The sequence below is a fragment of the Castor canadensis genome, chromosome 4, assembly GCF_047511655.1.
Source record: "Castor canadensis chromosome 4, mCasCan1.hap1v2, whole genome shotgun sequence".
NCBI lineage: Eukaryota > Metazoa > Chordata > Mammalia > Rodentia > Castoridae > Castor > Castor canadensis.
The window spans coordinates 52,316,971-52,335,444 of NC_133389.1; the positions used below are offsets into that span (position 1 = coordinate 52,316,971).

Consider the following 18,474-nt stretch of genomic DNA (forward strand, 5'->3'; position numbering starts at 1 on the left):
GAGCTGCAAAGGAGAGAGTTCTGGAGATGGAGGGTGCTGATGGTTCCTTAACAATGTGAAATGCGCTTAACATCATTGAACTGTACACCTACAAATCATGACAATGGTAAATTTTTATGTAATATACATTTTATAAGTTTAAAAATACATTTCAACAGTAGCTAACATTTATTGAGTACTTAACATCAAGCCCTGTGCAGAGCACTTGACTTCTCGTGTAGTCCTCCAAATCGCATAAAAAGTTCCTACTACTACTGTCTTCATTTTACAAATGTGGTACTTGAGATATGGCATAATTAAATAAGGCTCCCAAAGCCATACAGCTAGCAATTAGTCCAGTGTGGATTGAACCCACATCTGTACAAGTCCAAACCCCATGTCTTTCAACCCTACAGTGCCTGTCGTCCAACAGGTACCAAAAGAGGGGCTCCTCTCCCAGTCTTCAGATGGTCTACAGGCTGATCTTTCTAAATGTCACCATCCTGCCAATACTGGTGATTTCTTTTCCATCTGCCTCCAGAAGGCCTCTGCCCCCTTCAGGCTCCTGCACTCTCTTGTTGTGGCTCTAACCTGCCTTTCCCCATTGTGTCATGTTTTTGGAAGTTGTAAGTTGGCCATAACTTGCATATCATTCATATATATCGTTATTTAAAGAGTAACCTCTTGCCATTCTGTTACAGACCACAGTAATTGATTACGTGAAGCCCTCAGATCTCAAGAAAGACATGAACGAGACCTTCAAGGAGAAGTTTCCACACATTAAGTTAACGCTCAGCAAAATAAGGAGGTATGGGCAGCTCATATGAGCTTCTAACTTTCCCCTCCAGCCCCTCTCCAGCATGCAGTAAGTTCATACTTTCTATGATGGTTTTTCTTGGCCCTTGGGAAATGAAACATGATCATGTTCAGCCAAAAGAGACTCCCACTGCTCTCTGACTTGTGCTTGGATGTCATGGGAGAGCCTGGGACAGCAGGACAGAGGGCCAAGCTCCTGACACCCCAGTTGACATAGAGCTGGGGGGATGTTCGTTCAGAATCAGGTCACGGCGTCAGTAGGCAGTTCACCAGTTCAGTAAGCCTAAGGTTATAGAAATGTCTCAGAGGCAAAGCAGAAGAGACTAGAGTTGGTGTCGTATGGTATGAGATACGTTTACCCACAATTTCCCACCCAGCGGAACAGCAAAGCCCTATCTTTCAGTGGTCGCCAAAGGAGCCAAGAGGCCCATGTTTCTCATATAGCCGATTGGGTCGACTTTGTGGTAACCCAACTCACCAGCCACATAATCTAGGTGACTGACCTTGGCGGGCCAGGGAACAGCTGACTTGAGTTGTATCTGTGCCATGACAGCAGAATTCCAGAGTGTGTGATAACAGAAGTGAGGCTGTGTACCCATGTCGTGTTGGAATATGTGCCAACATTTACAGCAGTGTACATCCTAATACAGATTTGATTCTGGCATGTTCCAAGCCAAAAAGAGAAAAGAAAAATTAAATGCTTATATTTTCCCTGTACTAGGTAGCTTTCCTGAGGACACTGGTGGTTATGCTTCTAGCCAAACACCTTTCCTACCATAGTGGACATAACCGATTGGCCAAGCTCAGACCTGGCCATGATTTACGTCCATAATTTTTCCTCTGGAATGAGCAGAGTTCCCTCTTTGATTTAAAACAGCTCCACCTCTAGTTTCCTGGGCGACTCTCAGGTGTGCACATGTGTTCAGTGGGGTCCTTCTGTTCTGTGTCATGTTCATTAGCTCCCTGGCTGGTTCACTGCCTGCCCGTCATCATCCTGAAAGTGGTGATTTAGGAAGTGCTGGTTCTGGGGCTTGAGTGAAAATAAACATTGTCTGTGCAGCAAAGCAGCAGAGGACCAAGAGCCCCAGCACCGCAGTCTGCTCGCACTCATAATACACCTGCATGATCCTAAGGATGGAATCCCACCCCACACCACCCCCTGCATGTGAAAGAGATGTAGTTTCCAGATGGAGTCATCGTCTGCTTTTTTGATAGAACTGGGATTTGAACTCAGGGTTTCGTGCTTACAAAGCAGGCACTTTATCACTTGAGCCACACCTCCAGTCCATTTTGCTCTGGTTATTTGGAAATAGGGTCTTATGAACTATTTGCCTAGGCTACCCTCAAACCACAGTCCTTCCAATCTCGACCTCCCAAGTAGCTAAGATTACAGGAGTGGCCCTCCAGCTCCTTGTCTCCTTTTGGGTACCCTGAAACTTCTCCATCTCTGACTGACTCTTCTCTGTTTCCTGTCTTTCTCTAGTCTAAAACGGGAGATGCGGAAGCTTGCCCAGGAGGACTGTGGCTTCGAGGAGCCCACCGTGGCCATGGCCTTTGTCTACTTTGAGAAGCTTGCACTCAAGGGGAAATTAAACAAGCAGAACCGGAAGCTTTGTGCTGGTGCATGTGTGCTGTTAGCAGCCAAGATTGGAAGTGACCTCAAAAAGCACGAGGTCAAGCATTTAATTGATGTAAGTGGCCTGTGTCCTGATGGCTGGAGAAGCAGGCACTCAGTCTGCGCTCCACTCTCAGGAGATCCATGATGTCATCCTGCCCACGGGGGATGTCAGATGCCCCATCTTAAGCTGTCTTAGAGAGATGAGACTAAAGAGCCTAGAATTGGGTCCGCCCAAAACAATCCCTTCTCAGATACCATGGGGTAGAGTCATTCTCACAGCCATAGAAGCACTGTAACCGCAAAGGGTCCTGGGAACAGTGTGACCTGCAAACCCATCAGACACTGCTTCAACACTTAGCGTCCTACTGACTTTGTTGCCTCCTCTTTGGGGAGGGGCATGGATTCAATGGGGAGGTGTCTTTTTTTTTTTTAAAGGAGACTACATCAAAGCAAGGAAATGCTGATTTTCTAGGTAGGGTTTTTTGTGTTGTTTTGGTGGTACTGGAGTTTGAACTCAGGGCCTTGCTAGGTGGGTACTGTAGCACTTGACCCACACACCCAGCCCCTTTTTGCTTTATTTAGTTTCTTGGATTATGTCTCACATTTTTGCCTAGGGCCAGTGTCAAACTGAAATCTTCCTCTTGTCTAGCTGAGATTCTAGGCACAAACTACTATATCCAGCTTATTGGTTGAGATATGAGGGGTGTCACACTGAATTTTTGCCTGGGCTGGCCTCAAACCATGATCCTCACAATCTCTGCATCTCAAGTAGCTGGCATTACAGATGTGTACCACTATGCCTGGCTGAATGCCTGTTTTACAATATAATTTGATAATAGAAAATTTGAGGATCACTAAAGCCAATAAATCAGGAGTCTGTTGCCATTGAAAATTGTTTTGCTAACAGTTCCCCAGAGGAACTTAGGGCACCATAACAAAAAGCACATATGTATGCTTACATATACAAAAAGCAAGTATGGCTTAAGCCATACTCATAGTTCTAAAAGCTGGCAACTCCAAGGTCAAATTACCAGTTGCTTCTGTTCTGGTGAGGGCCCTCTTCCTTGTTCGCAGATGTCTTCTTTCTGTATGCTTCTTTGGAGAGAAGGACAGAGTAAGTTCTCTGGTCTCTTAAGGACACTAGTCATCGTGAGTGCCCCATCCTCATGACCTCATCTGAGCCTAGTTACCTCCTAATACCATCAAATTGGGGGCATCAATTTGTGAATTTCTGGGGGGGCCACAAGTATTCCACATGATAGGCATGCCACCACCATGGGGCTCAGTCAGGAGGTGGAGGGGGAGGGGCAAGAGCCTTCACTGGCTTCCCACAGAAAGGAACGATGGCAAGGCAGGGTCAGCAGAGACAGGACTGCCTTGCTGGGATGGTTTTAGTGACCTCTGGGACACAGGTCCCCAGCTGTCCAGTACCTGGCCCTGGGCTGACAGGGCAGGCAGATAGAACCCCTAGAGGAAGGAAGTAGTTTGAGATTGTGAGCTCTGGATTCATTGCTTTTTTAACTTAAAAGCATGCTCACCTGTTGAGGAATTGGCTAACCTCAGGAAGGGCAATCACTTGAGGGTCAGCAGGATGTCATAGCATCTGAGTACAGAAAATAAAAGACCTGGTTAGTACAATGGTCCATGTGTCTCGCTATCCATTTATGTTTAGTAACAAAGAAGAAAAAGCAGAAATGGAGTTGTATGTGCTGTATTTTCTTTAAAAAAAAAAAACAAAAAACAAAAAACGGTATTCTTTAAATCTGTGCTTTCCTGATTTTAAAAATGTACAAAATCAGAAGTTTTAGATTGTGTGCCATTCTGAGTAGTGATGAAACCTGTCCTTATCTCTCCTGGGCCATGAGTCATCCCTTTGCCCAGCATAGCCACTCTGTTCCTTTAGTCACTTAGCCATCTCATTGGTCAGACTGACTGTCCTGGTGTCACAGTCCTCGCATCCAAGTAACCCGAAGTAGTGTAATGCTATGTCACAATGCCTTTGTCATTCATCTCACACCACCGCAAGGGTGAGCCTGGCACAATAAGATACTGAAAGAGAAAGACCACATTCACATACATAACTTTTACCCACAGTGCATTATAGTTCTCTTATTATTGTTACTCTCCCACTGTGCCTCGTTTTTAAATTAAACTTTACCATAAGTATATAGGTATAGCTAAAAAAAAACATAGCTTATCTATAGGGCTTGATACTATCTGTCGCTATGAGGCTTGGAATATATCCCCCACAGATCACTACTATGTAAATATATGGTGTGTGTATACATGTATGTACATATATGTATATGTGCCAAACTAATGAACCTTTAGAATAAATATTAATACAGTTGTAAGTGATATTGCACACATTTAATGATAGTTGAATTAAGGCCACACTAATGCAGAGTATAACAGCCACGGTTTGACAAGCCATTTGCAGTAGCATAAACCTAACATAAGGTCCCTTCCCAGTTATAATCGGAGGTCAGTCAACAACGGCTTTGTTGGTGAGCTTTCTTTTTTATTTAGCCAAAAACTGAGTTTAAGCTAAATCAGAATGTACCCTACAAAATGAGGCCTTCCTGCCCACCTAGTGCTGGTACCCTACAGTTGGGTGGACAGGTGCAAAGTCACTGTGCTCAGCTGTTTAGCTATGGGATGCTCCGAAAGCCAGAAAACCTTCCCAGGACCCCGTGTGCAAAATGAAAAGAGCCAATTACAAATAATCCTCTCGCCCATTCTGAACTTAGGTGAGGTCATTAGTGTCATAGGTGGATTTGCCATCTCTAGCTTTTACCTCTAAGCATGAATAACTTAGTTATAACAGGCGGAGCTGAAATCCCAACTAGGTTAAACAAGTGATCTTGATCTCTTGGAGCCTGATTACTTGTCTGTAAAATGGAGATAAATGCAACATCAGCCTTGGGAGATTCTTAGACGATTAGATGAAACCCTGTGATGTATTATGAGTCTCCAGGCAGCCACAGGACGTCAGTCCTGGTGGTGAAGGCAGGAAACGCAGTCTATGTAGCCTCCTCTCCCTCAGAGTCCATAATGGTGTATGGATTGAATATGGTTTGTACCTCAGAAACTTGTGTTGAAATCGGCTTGTCACTACAGCAAGTAACTGGCATTAGTTACAAGAGTGGATTATATTTTATCTTTTCTGCTTGCCCTTCCACCATGAGTTTAAGCAGCTACTCACTTCACTTCACCTGACACAATCACCCAACCTTGAACTTATCAGCTTCCAGAATCTCTATATTCTTTATAAATCACCCAGTCTCAGGTATTCTATTACACAGCAGAAAACAAACTTGGCAGTGAGCTTCTCCAGGAGCATTCACTGACTAATGGATTAAAAAAAAAAAGTTGAGCTCAGAGAAAATTTAGAATTTTAAATTTTAAATTTCAAAACTAGAATGTTTTTGCCTTTAATTTTCTTGCAGAAACTGGAAGAGAAATTTCGGCTGAACAGGCGAGAGCTGATTGCCTTTGAATTCCCGGTGTTAGTGGCCCTGGAGTTTGCTCTTCATTTGCCAGAGCACGAAGTCATGCCTCACTACAGACGCCTGATCCAGAGCTCCTAGCACAGGCCCCGGGGGCCAAGGACCACTTCTTCTGAGCACAGTGGGTACCACTTGCCACTGGAAATACAAAGTAGACCACAAAGTACCAAGCTTCCTTTTCCTCTCAATGACTTTTCATGGAGAAAAGTTTCAGTACAAAAACTTTTCAGAGTGTCTTCGGTCTGGCTGAGGGGAGCTGAGAGCCATGTACAACTCGGAGCAAGTGAAGAGGAGCCATGTGCTACGGGCGGCCTTTCTGACTCCCCACCAGCAAGAATTTCACCCAGGCCTCGCCTTCCTCCCAGGCACACAAGAACCTGGCCAGTGTGGCCCGGGGCCTTCACTCCAGACTTAACTCCAACTCCAAACGTGCAGATTGGGTGGGGAAAGGTTTAAAAGTTACTCTCCCTGTGTCAAAAGAGCGTGCCAATCTATTTTTGTACCCACATTGGAAGTGCACTTTCCCTGGGGCCCGGGGGTGTGGACACATGTCTGAGAGATGCCACCCCAGCCCTTGGTCCCAAAGCCAGGCCCACCCACTGTAGAGCAGACTTTGACAATTACTTCTAGGTGGTTTCTGGATAATAGTCACTCAATTCTGAATTGACATCCTTTGCCCTTACGATGACATTGTTTCTGTGACTGCTCCTGCCACCCACAGGACAAAGAAGACAGTTCTTAGTGTTGGCTGAGTCACATTCAAATGCATGGAGTGGGGCGCGCTGCATCTGTTTAAAGTGCACTTGCTCCCACGGCAGAGACAGTGGGGGTGGCGCTCATGGTATTCCTGTGCTCTATGTTAGAGTGCGTAATAAGCACATTTACTGTGCTAAACCCATATATAGATATATAAGTGTTTTATAAAATCCAATCTAGGGGGAGGACTCATGATTGGTGTTTTGTGGGTTTTGCAGCTGGGACAAAAGCATTTCAGCTGTGGTTGAGTTGATTGAGGTGGCAGTGGCTCGTGTTACCGAGTACCCAGAGCTCAGTGCGGAATTCTAAGTGTGGCTTGTCTCCATGCTCTCTAGGGCCACCTGTACGGAGGCATGTCACCATAGCATCCCCTTGTTGCCACAGGCAGGGGTGTACCCTTACTGAAGAAAGCTTGTGGCCATGTACATAGAGAATTAAAATATTTTATGGTTTTATATATACATGTTTGCGTATGTGTAGACCCATCTCAACAGTCACCTTGGCCCTCCATCCCTACCCCTGATTTCAAACACAGATCTGGTGAGGTTACACATCTGGAGTCCCTCACTCACATCACCCAAAAGAGGCGTGGAGGATGTAAGCATATACAGCTTTCATTATCAAAGCTCAGAACAATCCCATAGTCCTATAGGGTAGACTTTTTTTTTTTTTTTGAGTGTCTCTCCGTGTTGCCAAGGCTGGCCCTGAACTTGCTTCCCAAGTGGCTAAGGCTACAGTCGTCCACCATCCCACCTGGTTCCTACAGGATAGAGAAACTAGCGCAGCTGGTGAGAAAAACATGGGAGACAGCTTCTTCACTTTTAGACTTAACTGAATTCAGTCCTAAATATTTTGCTAACAGATTTTCTTGGCCAGGAATCAGTTTTTTAAGTTGATGATTTTGATGGGGGAGTATGATAAATATGGTCTCTTGGCTGATCAAAAGCTAAATAAATTGGGCTGGTAGAATGGCTCAAATGATAGAGCACCTGCCTCCCAAGTGATGAGGCCCTGAGTTCAAACCTCAGTACCACAAAAAAAAAAAAAAGTCCAAATCAAACCAGGTGTGGTGGCTCACACCTGTGTTGGAATTCATAACCCTCCGGTGCCAAAAACAGACACACAAGAAACAGAAAATCTTGACAAGGTAATTTTCTCTTGATCAAGAGGGTGCAAGCATGTGCTCTCTCCAGTAAGCAACACGCAAGCACAAGATGACTGACAGTGGCTCCTCCTTATATCCCTGATGCAGTTGTACCTGCCCCTCACCTGGGCTTTGTCCAGGTCAAAGGCTCACAGTCTTTCCCGGTTGGCTGAAAGGCTTGGGGGATGGGTTAGAGCATGCAGTTTGTCAGGCAATGGAGTTGTACAGGAATCGGAAGAAGAAGCAAGGACCCTTTAAACATGCAAGTCACCTAAGATGGTGACCTGAGGAATTTTTAAGTAATGTAAGAGGGTAACAAACACTTTGACAGAAAAGATCATTTTTCTTACAATTTTCCCCTCTTTTAATTTAAATTCTTTTCTTCAAACTCATTCAGGAGCCATTGATTCTCGTGTTCCTGCATTTCTAATAGGAACAAGTTATTCTGGTAGGGTGGGGTGATTTTTTGGTGAGGGCTGTCTCAGTTAACCACTGCACTAGTTCTCGGACACAAGGAATTATGCAGCATCCTACTAAAATTAAAACTCCAGCCACTATGATCAAGGAGGTTAAGATTGAGGTCATCCAGCCCTTCCATCTCTCAACCCAATTTCCATTAAGTCAGTGAAGGGATCATTTACACCCGAGTTCTCAGCTCATTAGGTAGGGAAGTTAATCCCTGTAGGGCCTTAGTAATGGTTCCATCAGGGGCTGTGTTATTTGGTATATACGTGCAACATGAAACTCCAGTCATTATGCAAACTCCTCCCTTAGACATCATGTCTAATGCTAGCTGTTCTCCCAAGCCATCTGGCTAGTTGGTCCAATTGCTCTGCCATTCCTTTGATGGCATCTCTGGTATAGTTAACAAATCTTTGTTGGTTATAATAAATATAATTAATCCAATCGACATTTTTATTTATAGTGGACCACCAGATAAGTACTGATTCAAATCCTGCCTCAATTTGATTTCTGGCTTTGAATTCATTTGGCACCCTCTAGGAACCCCAATGGCATCAATGCAAGCATGGGGAACAAGGGAGCTTCTGCGGTTGGCTGCAGTGTCTATGTCTATGTCTCTCCTTTTTCTAGGTTTTGTGGCCCTGGCTGGGGATCCAAATGGTAGGGTGAAAGGGACAGCCAACTGCACCAAAGCACAGGTGCCTGCCCAGTTACCTGGGACAGTCTCAAGCAAAGGTCCTCCGCCATACCACCAGACATCGGCTCTGCCCACCGAGAGTGTGGACTGGTTTGTGAAGCTGGTGAAGGACCGGCTTTCACTGTATCCCATCAGGTTTCCCACATTTGTCAATCGTCCCCCCATCTGGTGAGACATGGGGTATAATTGACATCTAGAGTGGGTGTCCTTATAGTCCTTAGGGGCTGACCCATTGGACCTCTGACCTCTGGGAACAGTAGTGATAGCGTCAGGCAGGATTTGTTGCCCCAAGCCTTGGCATCCTAAAACAGCCAACATGCAATACATTCCATCTGGATCTGAGGACCGTCCTAATGGAAATGGGACCACCTGAGACTCTGACCTCCCAGTAGTACAAACATAGCAATTACTCTTATTTAATGTGCGGATAGCATTTTATCCATTCCATCCAAGCATTTGTATCCCTTTACCCTATTTCAGTAGCCACAGTTTGTCTTAGGTCCTTGACTTCTACTACAGCTACCTGAGTTCGATTGTTGTACAAACGTGGAGGTGACATTGGAGTGGAGGTAGAACTGGGTGTCACCTAGGAGGGGTTGAGAGCTAGATGGAGCTTAAAGGCACCTAACAAGTCTGTCCCTGAGACATCTGCCCAACCCATATCTACGAAATAGATGGTCCTTGTGTCATACTCCAAGGGCTTTCTGTGACTAATCTAAGTGGGTTACATTGTTTATCTTTACAAGTAGGAGAGGGGTGTGTCTGAAACAGTTGTAATTTTGACTGCAGTCTGTTAAAAGACTGTCAGTTGTTCTGGATGGTAGAAATTGGAGTTTTTGCAGTTGGGGTCTGGTCCATCCCTTAGGATTGTCATAAAAGGGAGAAATGTATCCTTTATCCCCAGTGTTTCACCCCACATCCATCCACTCTGGACAGATACAAGGCTTCCCTGTGGGTCCCAGGATGGGGCACATATAAAAGGAATATCCTTGGAGCTGGAGTTGGGACATAAGGCCTCCACAAGGAAGGATCTGGCATGTATCGAATTCAACAGTTAAGGGAAAAGCACTCTGAGTTATATTAATAATAAGCATACCATTTCCCAAATGAAAGGGAAAGAATATTTTCACCATAGTCTTTTTTTAAAGTCACTTTGGTATTGTCTGGATGTGAGAGCACAGTCCATTGTTCCTTCTGGTCAGGTGGGGGCACTTTCTTTACCCATGTGTGATGAGTCCATCCCCACTCCGTGGTCCAGACGGCTGTCTCCATGATCAGCAGGACCAGGAAGCTTATTTCCCAAACTGGCTCAAGCTTATTTTCTTTCCAGGTCTTGATTAGCACATAATCACCAGGCTGGTGTGGGTGAGCAGGAAAGTCAAGTGGAGGAGCCTGTGCTAACAATCCTTTTTTCCTAAGACAAAGTAATATAGAGGACAATCCACGTATAATTTTTGAGGAAATAGTCTTTGGTTTCAAAGGAAGGTACATCAGTAACAGAGCTAAGGTAAGGAAGCCCATAAAGCATCTCATAGGGGGAGAGGCCAATGTCCTTCCGAGGGGCCGTCCTAATTCTGAGTACTGCTATGGGAAGACATTTAGTCCAAGGTAATCTGGTCTCTAAGATTCATTTAGCGAGTTGGTTTTTAAGAGTCTGATTCATTCTTTCAACTCTCCCTGAAGAAGGTGGATGCCAGGGAGATCCCATTCGATCTCTAGAGCTTTCATAAGTCCCTTAAGGACATTGGCAGTAAAATGACTCCCATTGTCTGAGTCTTTATTTTCTATAACTCCAAACCTTGGGCTTATGTTTTCTAGTAATAACCTAATTACATTTGTAGCAGTGGCCCCTGGGAGAGGGATGGCCTCGACCCAGTGAGTAAGATGGTCTACAATAACCAAGAGGTATTTAAGATGACCTATTTCGGACATGTCAGTGTAATCTACCCGAGTGCTTTGGAAAGGTCAGAACTTGGGGTTTCTAGCCCCAACTGGTCTGTCTCAGAGCTTGCTTGTTAATCTTTCAACAAGTAAGACATCCTTCTGATACTTGTTTGGCTAGTGTGCAGATCCCTATATACCCACAGGCTCACAAAACTGCATCACATATTTTGGGGGGTCCCCAGTGGTTCCCTTGATGGAGATAGGTAAGGCGTTCTCTCACTAGGGGCTTTGAGATCATTTCCCTCCCATCGGGGAGAACCAATTTTCCCTGTTCAGTCCTGGCTGCCCCAAGTTTTTTTAGTTCTTCCTCAGTGTGGGTAAAGAGAGAGGTGACATGAGCAGGGAGGTGAGGAATAAGACAAAAGACCAGGGCCTCAGAGGTGAGAGCAGCCTGTTTGCTGTCTCATCTACAAAAGAATTTCCCCGAGTCTCAAAGTTTACCCCCTTTTGGTAACCTGGCACATGGACTGTGGCTATTCCTTCAGGTAGTTTTAAGCTCTCTAATACTTGTTGAACTAATTCCCCAAGCACCAAGTCTTGGCCCTTGCTATTGATTAAGCCCCGTTCCATCCAGGTTTTTCCAAAGGTGTGGACCACACCAAATGCATATTTTGAATCAGTGTATATGGTCCCTTCTTTGTCCTTTACATGTTTTAAGGCCTGATTTAGGGCAAACAATTTGCAAGTCTGTGCCAACCAATTGTTAGGGAGTTGGCCTGATTCTATTATAGTTATGGCCTTCCCATTTACTATCCATTATGCCTTTTTCCCGCTATTACCCGAGAGGATCCATACACAAAGAAATGGAACTTGATCTGGAAAGGAGTTTCCCTCAGATCTGGCCTCACTTTTGTTTGATATTCAATAATATCTAAACATTTATGTTTGGAGGCTCCTCCCTCCTGCCTTCCTGCCAAGAAAGTGGCTGGATTTAGGGCCTCATCAGTAGTTAAAGTTAGGTCATCCTTTTCTAGCAAGATAGCCTCATACTTTAGGATCCTGGAATCCATCAGCCGTCTACACACCTTCTGATTTAAGATTGTCTTAACTTGATGGGAAGCGCTAATAATTAGGTCTCCTACAAAGGTGATTTTTCTACTTTTTTTGGTTAGAAGGGCAGTAGCTGCTACTGCCTGAATGTACTCAGGCCAACCTCGGGTGACAGGATCTAGGAATTTAGATAAGAAGGCCACACATTGATGTTGACCCCCATGTTTTTGGGTTAGCACCCCAAAGGCAATTCCCTTATTTTACATTCACAATGAGGTGAAAAAGCTGTTCAAGAGAGGACAAGGCTAGCACCTGAGCTGTGATAAGGGCTTGCTTGTATTTTATCCCTTTTTTACATGTAAACTGATTCCTAATCGAGTCATTAGATCTCTTCCAAATAGGTTGGTACCTGCCTCAGGGACTAGGAGAAGTTGTATCTTAGTGGTCCTGTCTTGGAAATAAACATCTGTTTCTTGAAATAGTTTAACAGAAAAGCTTTCTCCCTTTACCCCAGAAATTAGTACCCTCTCCAAGGAATAGATTAAGCCCCTGGGCAGAAGACAGAGGGAGGATCTGGAAGTGCCTGAGTCAATCAGGAAGGTGACAACTTCACATTGTGGTCCCATTTCTAAATTTATCAAGGGCTCTGAGTGGGACCCTTCAAGGTAAAAGAACCCCTGGCCCCCTATTCTTCATCAAAGGTCATTGAGGGAAGTTTCCTATGCTGTCTTTCCCATTCTGGACCTTCTCTTAAAGTGTCCAGTCTCCCTACATTTAAAGCACTTATTTTCCCCTCCTCTTTGTTTCATCTTCTGACTTTCTGGTCTCCTACTCATGAGGGAGGCTGGGCCGGTTGAGGTCCAATAGGATATTGGTTTGGCATGTCATGCATAACATAATCTTTGCTTTTTGTTTTTATTTTTCTTCCTCTCTCCTTACATATACCTTTTGTGCCTCTCCTAGTAATTCCTCTTTGGATCTATTTTTCCAATTTTGTTATTTTAAGCAGAAGCCTGAGGGGCTGGGAGTTGAAGGGGGTGGAGGTAGAGGGGTGGAAGCCTGGGGAAGGGCTGGGGCCAGCTCTGGCCTGAGCCGAAGGAAGAGCAGGCAAAAGGGGGAGGGAAGGGAGGAGAGTAAATCCCAGTTAGAAAGGGTTTTTTTTGTTTTTGTTTTTGTTTTTAAGTGGGAACAGGACTACAGGACTCTGTCTCCAACAGAGGGCATATTCCATCTCCTCTTGAGTGACTGAGTTTTTGTCATTTACATGCTCAATTAATAGTTGACAGGACCCAGTCCTCGTCAAACCCAAATTTTGGCCAAAAAAACCCAAAGGCTTTAAGATCAGTTCTTTGGTCCAGATAAAACAACCATATTTAACCATTCATTGTTTCTTTCTCCTTTAGTATGGGGGGTTATCATCCCAACATTTTAACATTTTCCCTAGGGGGCTCCCAGAGGGTATTTTATCCTGGGCCTTTGTTTTCTGCCCCCCCAATTTGCTGCCTTTATTTCCCATTTCTCCCTTCTGGTGGACTGTGCTCTGTGTATCAGGAGCTCATTTGCCCCCCTTTGCCTTGGAGGTTTCTTGCACTCTGATTCTTTTTTGCTTTGTCCATCTCCGTCCATGTCTGTCCTTCATGGGAGCTTGAGGCATCTCTTGGTAGCCTGTGGGTCAGTATGAGCTGCTGACCTTGATTAGGTTCAAGAATCCAATTCCACCTTGAACAGTATGATGTCGCCTTAGAACTGCAGATCAGGACTTTGCTTTCCCTGCGTGCCACCCAACACGTCTCATTCACACATCACACAGCCTCCAGTATCCCAACCACCGAGACATTACTTGGTCACCCCCGCGACACTTCTTGTCTTGGTTTGTGCACAAAACTTATGTGGTCACCGTTGTCCCTGTCTTCAGAGCTCTTTTTACCCGTGTTGTCAAGAAATTCTGCAGTCCGAGTTCATTTGCAGATCTGGAAAGTTGTTGTTCTCGGCCAAACCTCGGGCCCACTGCAATCAGGCAGCAGGATGCATCTCCCCAGGGAAGGGGTGGGACCCCCCCCCTTCCTGAACAAGCCCCCAAATTGTTGGAATTGATAACCCTCTGGTACCGAAAACAAACACACAAGAAACAGAAAATCCTGACAAAGCAATTTTCTCTTGATCAAGAGGGTGCAAGCATGTGCTCACTCCAGCTAAGCAGACATGCGAGCATAAAATGGCCAACTGTGGCTCCTCCTTATATCCCTGATGCAGCTGTACCTGCCCCTCACCTGGGATTTGTCCAGGTCAAAGGCTCACAGTCTTTCCCGATTGGCTAAAAGGCTTGGGGATGGGTTAAGCATGCAGTTTGGTGGGCAATGGAGTTGTACAGGAATCGGAAGAAGTAAGGACCCTTTGAACATGCAAGTCACTTAAGATGGCGACCTGAGGAATTTTTAAGTAATCTAAGAGGGTAACAAATACTTTGATAGAAAAGATCATTTTTCTTACACCTGTCATCCTAGCTACTCAGGAGGCAGAAATCGGAAGGTTCAAGGCTGACCTGAGCAAAAAGTTCAAAAGACCCCATCTCAACAAATTAAACAAAAAAAAAGACTGGACATAGTGGTGCAAGCCTGTCATCCCAGCTACTCAGGAAACATAGTAGGAGGATTGAGGTCAAGGCCCACCAGGGCATAAATATGAGACCCTATCTGAAAAACAAAGCAAAAATGGCCTGGGGCATGGCTCAAGTGATAGAGTGTCTGCCTAGCAAGCACAAAGCCCTAAATTCAAGCCCAAGTACCACCCCCCACCACACACACAAAAGTAAATCAACTAGCATTTAAGGAGCACATTGTTTGCAAAGTGAATTGGGAAGCACGAAGTGTCCAAAGCATTAGCATGTCCATCTCCTGGCCTACCAAATGCCCTTGACCTTCTTTCCTAGTGTCTTTACCTTCACTTTTCTGACAAGCCAGCCACTGGCCATTAGGGCCTTGATCATTGCCTACAGTGGGAGCTCTTCTCAGGGCCTCTGGGTAAAGAAATGGCCCAGAGAACTTCCCACTACCTGACTGCCTTGAGTCTCCAGCTGAGGGGCAGGCAGGATCTAATGGATGGCCTGAGTCCATCCTAACGTCTTTTTTTTTTTTTTTTTTTGGTGGGACTGAGGTTTGAACTCAGGGCTTTGCACCTGCAAAGCAGGCACTCTACCACTTGAGCCACACCTCCAGGCCTATCCTTACGTCTTGAAGTCAGGATATTTGTGGAATTGGAGTGATTTGGTTTTTTAATTTTGTTTTATTTGGTTGGGAGGGGTGCTTCCTAAGAATGGAGGCATTTTGTCAAGAGATCTCCTTTTTCATGTCTGTAACACCAGATTTCTGGAGGTAGAGAATGATGAACAAGAGCAGGACGCAGAGTCAACCCTTCCCTTGCCTTGGGCTTTGGCAAGGATTCAAAGAGAAAACCTGAGTCTTTGTGGCAAAAAAAGTCACTCAGATTGGTTCTAGAAGATTCTGAGTCTTTGCCTCAACTACAGAGGGCAGTTCCAATTCCTTCTAAGCCCTGCTCTTTGTCAGGACTGCCTGGAAGTCTCCAGTTCTCCCCAGGCCCAAATATGCACTGGAATGCTCTGCCCAGCCACCAGCTCCTCCGGACAACACTGGCAGGTTCTTCCTGTGTGGGTTTACCAAGAGCTGGCCTAGGGCCTGGGCTCCTTTCTGTCCATCAGCTCTGGCTGTTAGGGAACAGATGGGAACCAAACAAAACAGAAAGGTGGGCCTGCTTAGGCCAGGTGTCCACCCCTCCCATCTCCCCCCCCCCACACCCCCCCACACCATACCTACCCTGGGAACCTGAGCCAAGCCACCCTGGTGACCTGTATAAGTCACCACCTTTCCTCCTCTTCCCCCTAATAAGACCTGGGCTAAAACAAATACACTTTGTTTTCCTTGCCTTTTTCTTTCTGATCAAAAATTCCCGTACAAGAATTACTTCTGTTAGCAGCCAGCAGGCTCTGCTTGGAGCTGACGGTTATTCCACACAAATCACTCTGTACCACATATCCCATCATGGTGACTGGGGAGACAGGATTAAGGTTCCTTCCCCTCCTCATTATTCCTTCCTGTCCCCATCAACCCCCAACAGCAAATAAAACCAATGTTCTCGCTGCTGAATTCCTTATCTCTGTTTCAGACATTTCCTGTTCAGTGCTGAACGGTCAGCCCTCTGCCCTCCCAGCCCCGGTGGCCTCTGATAATTCATGAGAACCTGAGGTCTTCCTGCCCCCTTGCAAGCTGCCAGTGAGTGGGGGGTGGGAGGGATGGACCACAAAGTAAATTTGAGCCAAGTAACTCAAATTTACTAGAAAGTTTAGGTGTTATCTGCCCAACAAAAGTCCTTCAAAGAGTTCTTGTCAGGAGAGCATCCCAAGGACACCTCCCTGGGACAGTTAAGGACAGTTCTAGCCAGGTCACAGCAGGTTCAGGTGGGGCAGTACTGAGGGCCAGAGACAGGAATAAACACCAGCAGAACAGCTCTGTAGTCACATATTTTAAGTTAACCCCAGCTTAAGCAAAAGGTGGCTTCCAGAAGATACAGGCCGAGCTGAGATAAAAAGCTGGAAAGGAAGGAGGTGAAGAGAATGGTCCACTTGTCAACTTGTCACCATACACAGCCAAGCCAAAAGGACACAGTCCAGAATGGGAAAGAGTACTTCCCCAGAGAAACCCCCTACCCTATACAGGACCTGTCAGTCTCAGTGTTCCAGAAAGTCTGCAAGCATTGGGGTGGTTTTGCCCTGAAGATGTGCATGGTGAGTCTGATGTATCCTGCATACCATCTCCCTCTACCATCTTGCTGCTCTGTGTGGGCCAAGGACCAGCAGTGTCCATGTCACCTTATTACAAACACAGAGTATGTATCTTAAGAATCCTGGGTGATTTGGATGCATTAAAGGCTGAGTGAGGGACACTGGTCCTCCACAAAAACACAGGTCTTTTAAAAGGTGCCACTCATACTCACGTTGACAGCACATATACTAAAATTAGAATGATGCAGAAGATTGTCATGACCCCTGTGCAAGGATGACACAAAATTTTGTGAAGCATTCCATTATAAAAAATAAATAAAGGTATCACTCATCAGGTGTGGGATTGGCTTAAATTGAGAGAGATGCAGAGAAATGTAAATGGGTTTTGAAACCAAAAAGAACAGTGCCAGCCTCTCACTGTGCAGTAGCTGTGAAGTCACTTTACCTGGATGTCTCATCTAACATTGTTTGGATGCACAGAGCCAGAAAGATCTAAGTTGGACAAGCAGTGGTGAATGCACAGATCCCAAGCACAGCTGCCTTATATTGGATCCCACCTCGGCCACTTGATCCAGGCCACTATGTGGGTGAGGCCTGTGTCTCAGGCTCTCCAGGAGAGTTTCCATGGTGGAGAGCTAGGGCAATTGAGGGTGCTTGACCTCCCCTTCCACTGTAGCTGATAGCTGTATAGTCATCACCTTGGGGACATGATGGGTGAACAGACCTCCAGTTTGCTGCAGAGAAGAGAAAACCACAAGAACAACTGAAAACTTAGGTGCCTGGTCAGAAGATGAGCAGGAAAGAAATTGGGGTCTCCTTCTAGTGCACATAGGCAGATTGGTAAGAAGCTAGAGATAAAAACAGATGTTAGGCAGGTAAATCTTTGGACACAAAGAGGTGGCACTGGGGAAGTCCTTTGTATTCACAATCAGATACCACGCACAGCCCTGTGCTGGACATTTTAAAAGCTCTAAAATGACAAAAAACAAAAACAAAAACAAAAAACAAAAAACCAACAAAATCAAGGCTTAGAGACATTATCTTACATGCCCAACATCACACTCAGTGAAGAAGTGACAAAGGCAAGATTCAAACCCAGGTCTGATTTCAAAACTCCACTGACTGTTCTGCCTAATCTGTGTCAAAAGAGAGATGTGAAAAAGGTGAATGGCCAGAGGCAGGCTGGAGTCAGTTGGCCCTGAACCAGCTGCACTGGTGGATCTGCCTCTCAGGTGAGACAGATCCTCCTCCCAACCCCTAGCAGCTGTCGGCTCTTTCCTGTGCAAAAAATGAGGCACTCACTCCACAGCATCATCCACTTAGGTCTGAGCAGTCCCCAGGTCTGAGGTGGGGCACACTGTGGGTCTCTGGTAGAACTTGGGTTATTTGGGTATGTGCGTCAATAATGGGTAAGCTAAGGGGCTTTGGGAAGTAAGTAGATCATGGTGAGGTGTGACACGGCCAGAGTTCATGTCTACCAACATTACATAGTGTATCGTGCCTGTATAGGTTTTTCACCGTGTGTTTTAATTAATGTAAACTCTTTGCCCTCTGTGCCCTTCCTCTTCATGCTCCTTGGCTGCTGTGCCCATCAGTGTGTGACCAGAAGGTGCAACTTGGTTTTGCTTTAAGACTAAGCCAAGCATACTTGGGGCACACAGGTGGACAGCTGTCAAGGAACGCCATGTCTCACAGTACAGTCCAAGGAAGAGTCCAGGACTTAGGAACTAAGCCCACTCTTGCCACAGCCCCCAGATGCCAACT

At 45.5% G+C, this 18,474-nt stretch overlaps 2 protein-coding genes and 1 non-coding gene across 12 annotated transcripts in view; 2 read left to right on the forward strand and 1 right to left on the reverse strand.

The window, feature by feature from the left end:
• Positions 1-7,137, forward strand: part of Cables1 (Cdk5 and Abl enzyme substrate 1) — a 100,978-nt gene extending 93,841 nt beyond the window's left edge. For all 4 annotated transcript variants that reach the window (XM_074070154.1, XM_074070152.1, XM_074070153.1 and 1 more), the window contains 3 exons: positions 681-787; positions 2,279-2,486; positions 5,863-7,137. In XM_074070154.1, the coding sequence (XP_073926255.1) occupies positions 681-787; positions 2,279-2,486; positions 5,863-6,003 (456 nt within the window). In that variant the 3' untranslated portion in view covers positions 6,004-7,137. The remainder of the gene's footprint in view (positions 1-680; positions 788-2,278; positions 2,487-5,862) is intronic.
• The window catches only part of Tmem241 (transmembrane protein 241), a 163,887-nt gene continuing 145,511 nt past the window's right edge, over positions 99-18,474 (reverse strand). For 3 of the 7 annotated variants that reach the window (XR_012447100.1, XR_012447096.1, XR_012447094.1), the window contains 2 exons: positions 3,952-4,016; positions 99-3,505 (listed from right to left, as the gene is read on the reverse strand). Coding sequence is in view for 1 of the 7 variants with exons in the window: in XM_074070160.1 (XP_073926261.1) it covers position 4,016 (1 nt within the window). In the remaining 6 variants the exon portion in view is untranslated. Of the gene's footprint in view, positions 4,017-18,474 lie in introns of all 7 variants that reach the window. The other 4 variants (XR_012447099.1, XR_012447095.1, XR_012447093.1 and 1 more) reach the window with 2 other exon arrangements.
• LOC141422866 (U6 spliceosomal RNA) lies at positions 16,915-17,019 on the forward strand. The gene has a single exon (XR_012447572.1). It is a non-coding gene; the product is annotated as a U6 spliceosomal RNA (small nuclear RNA).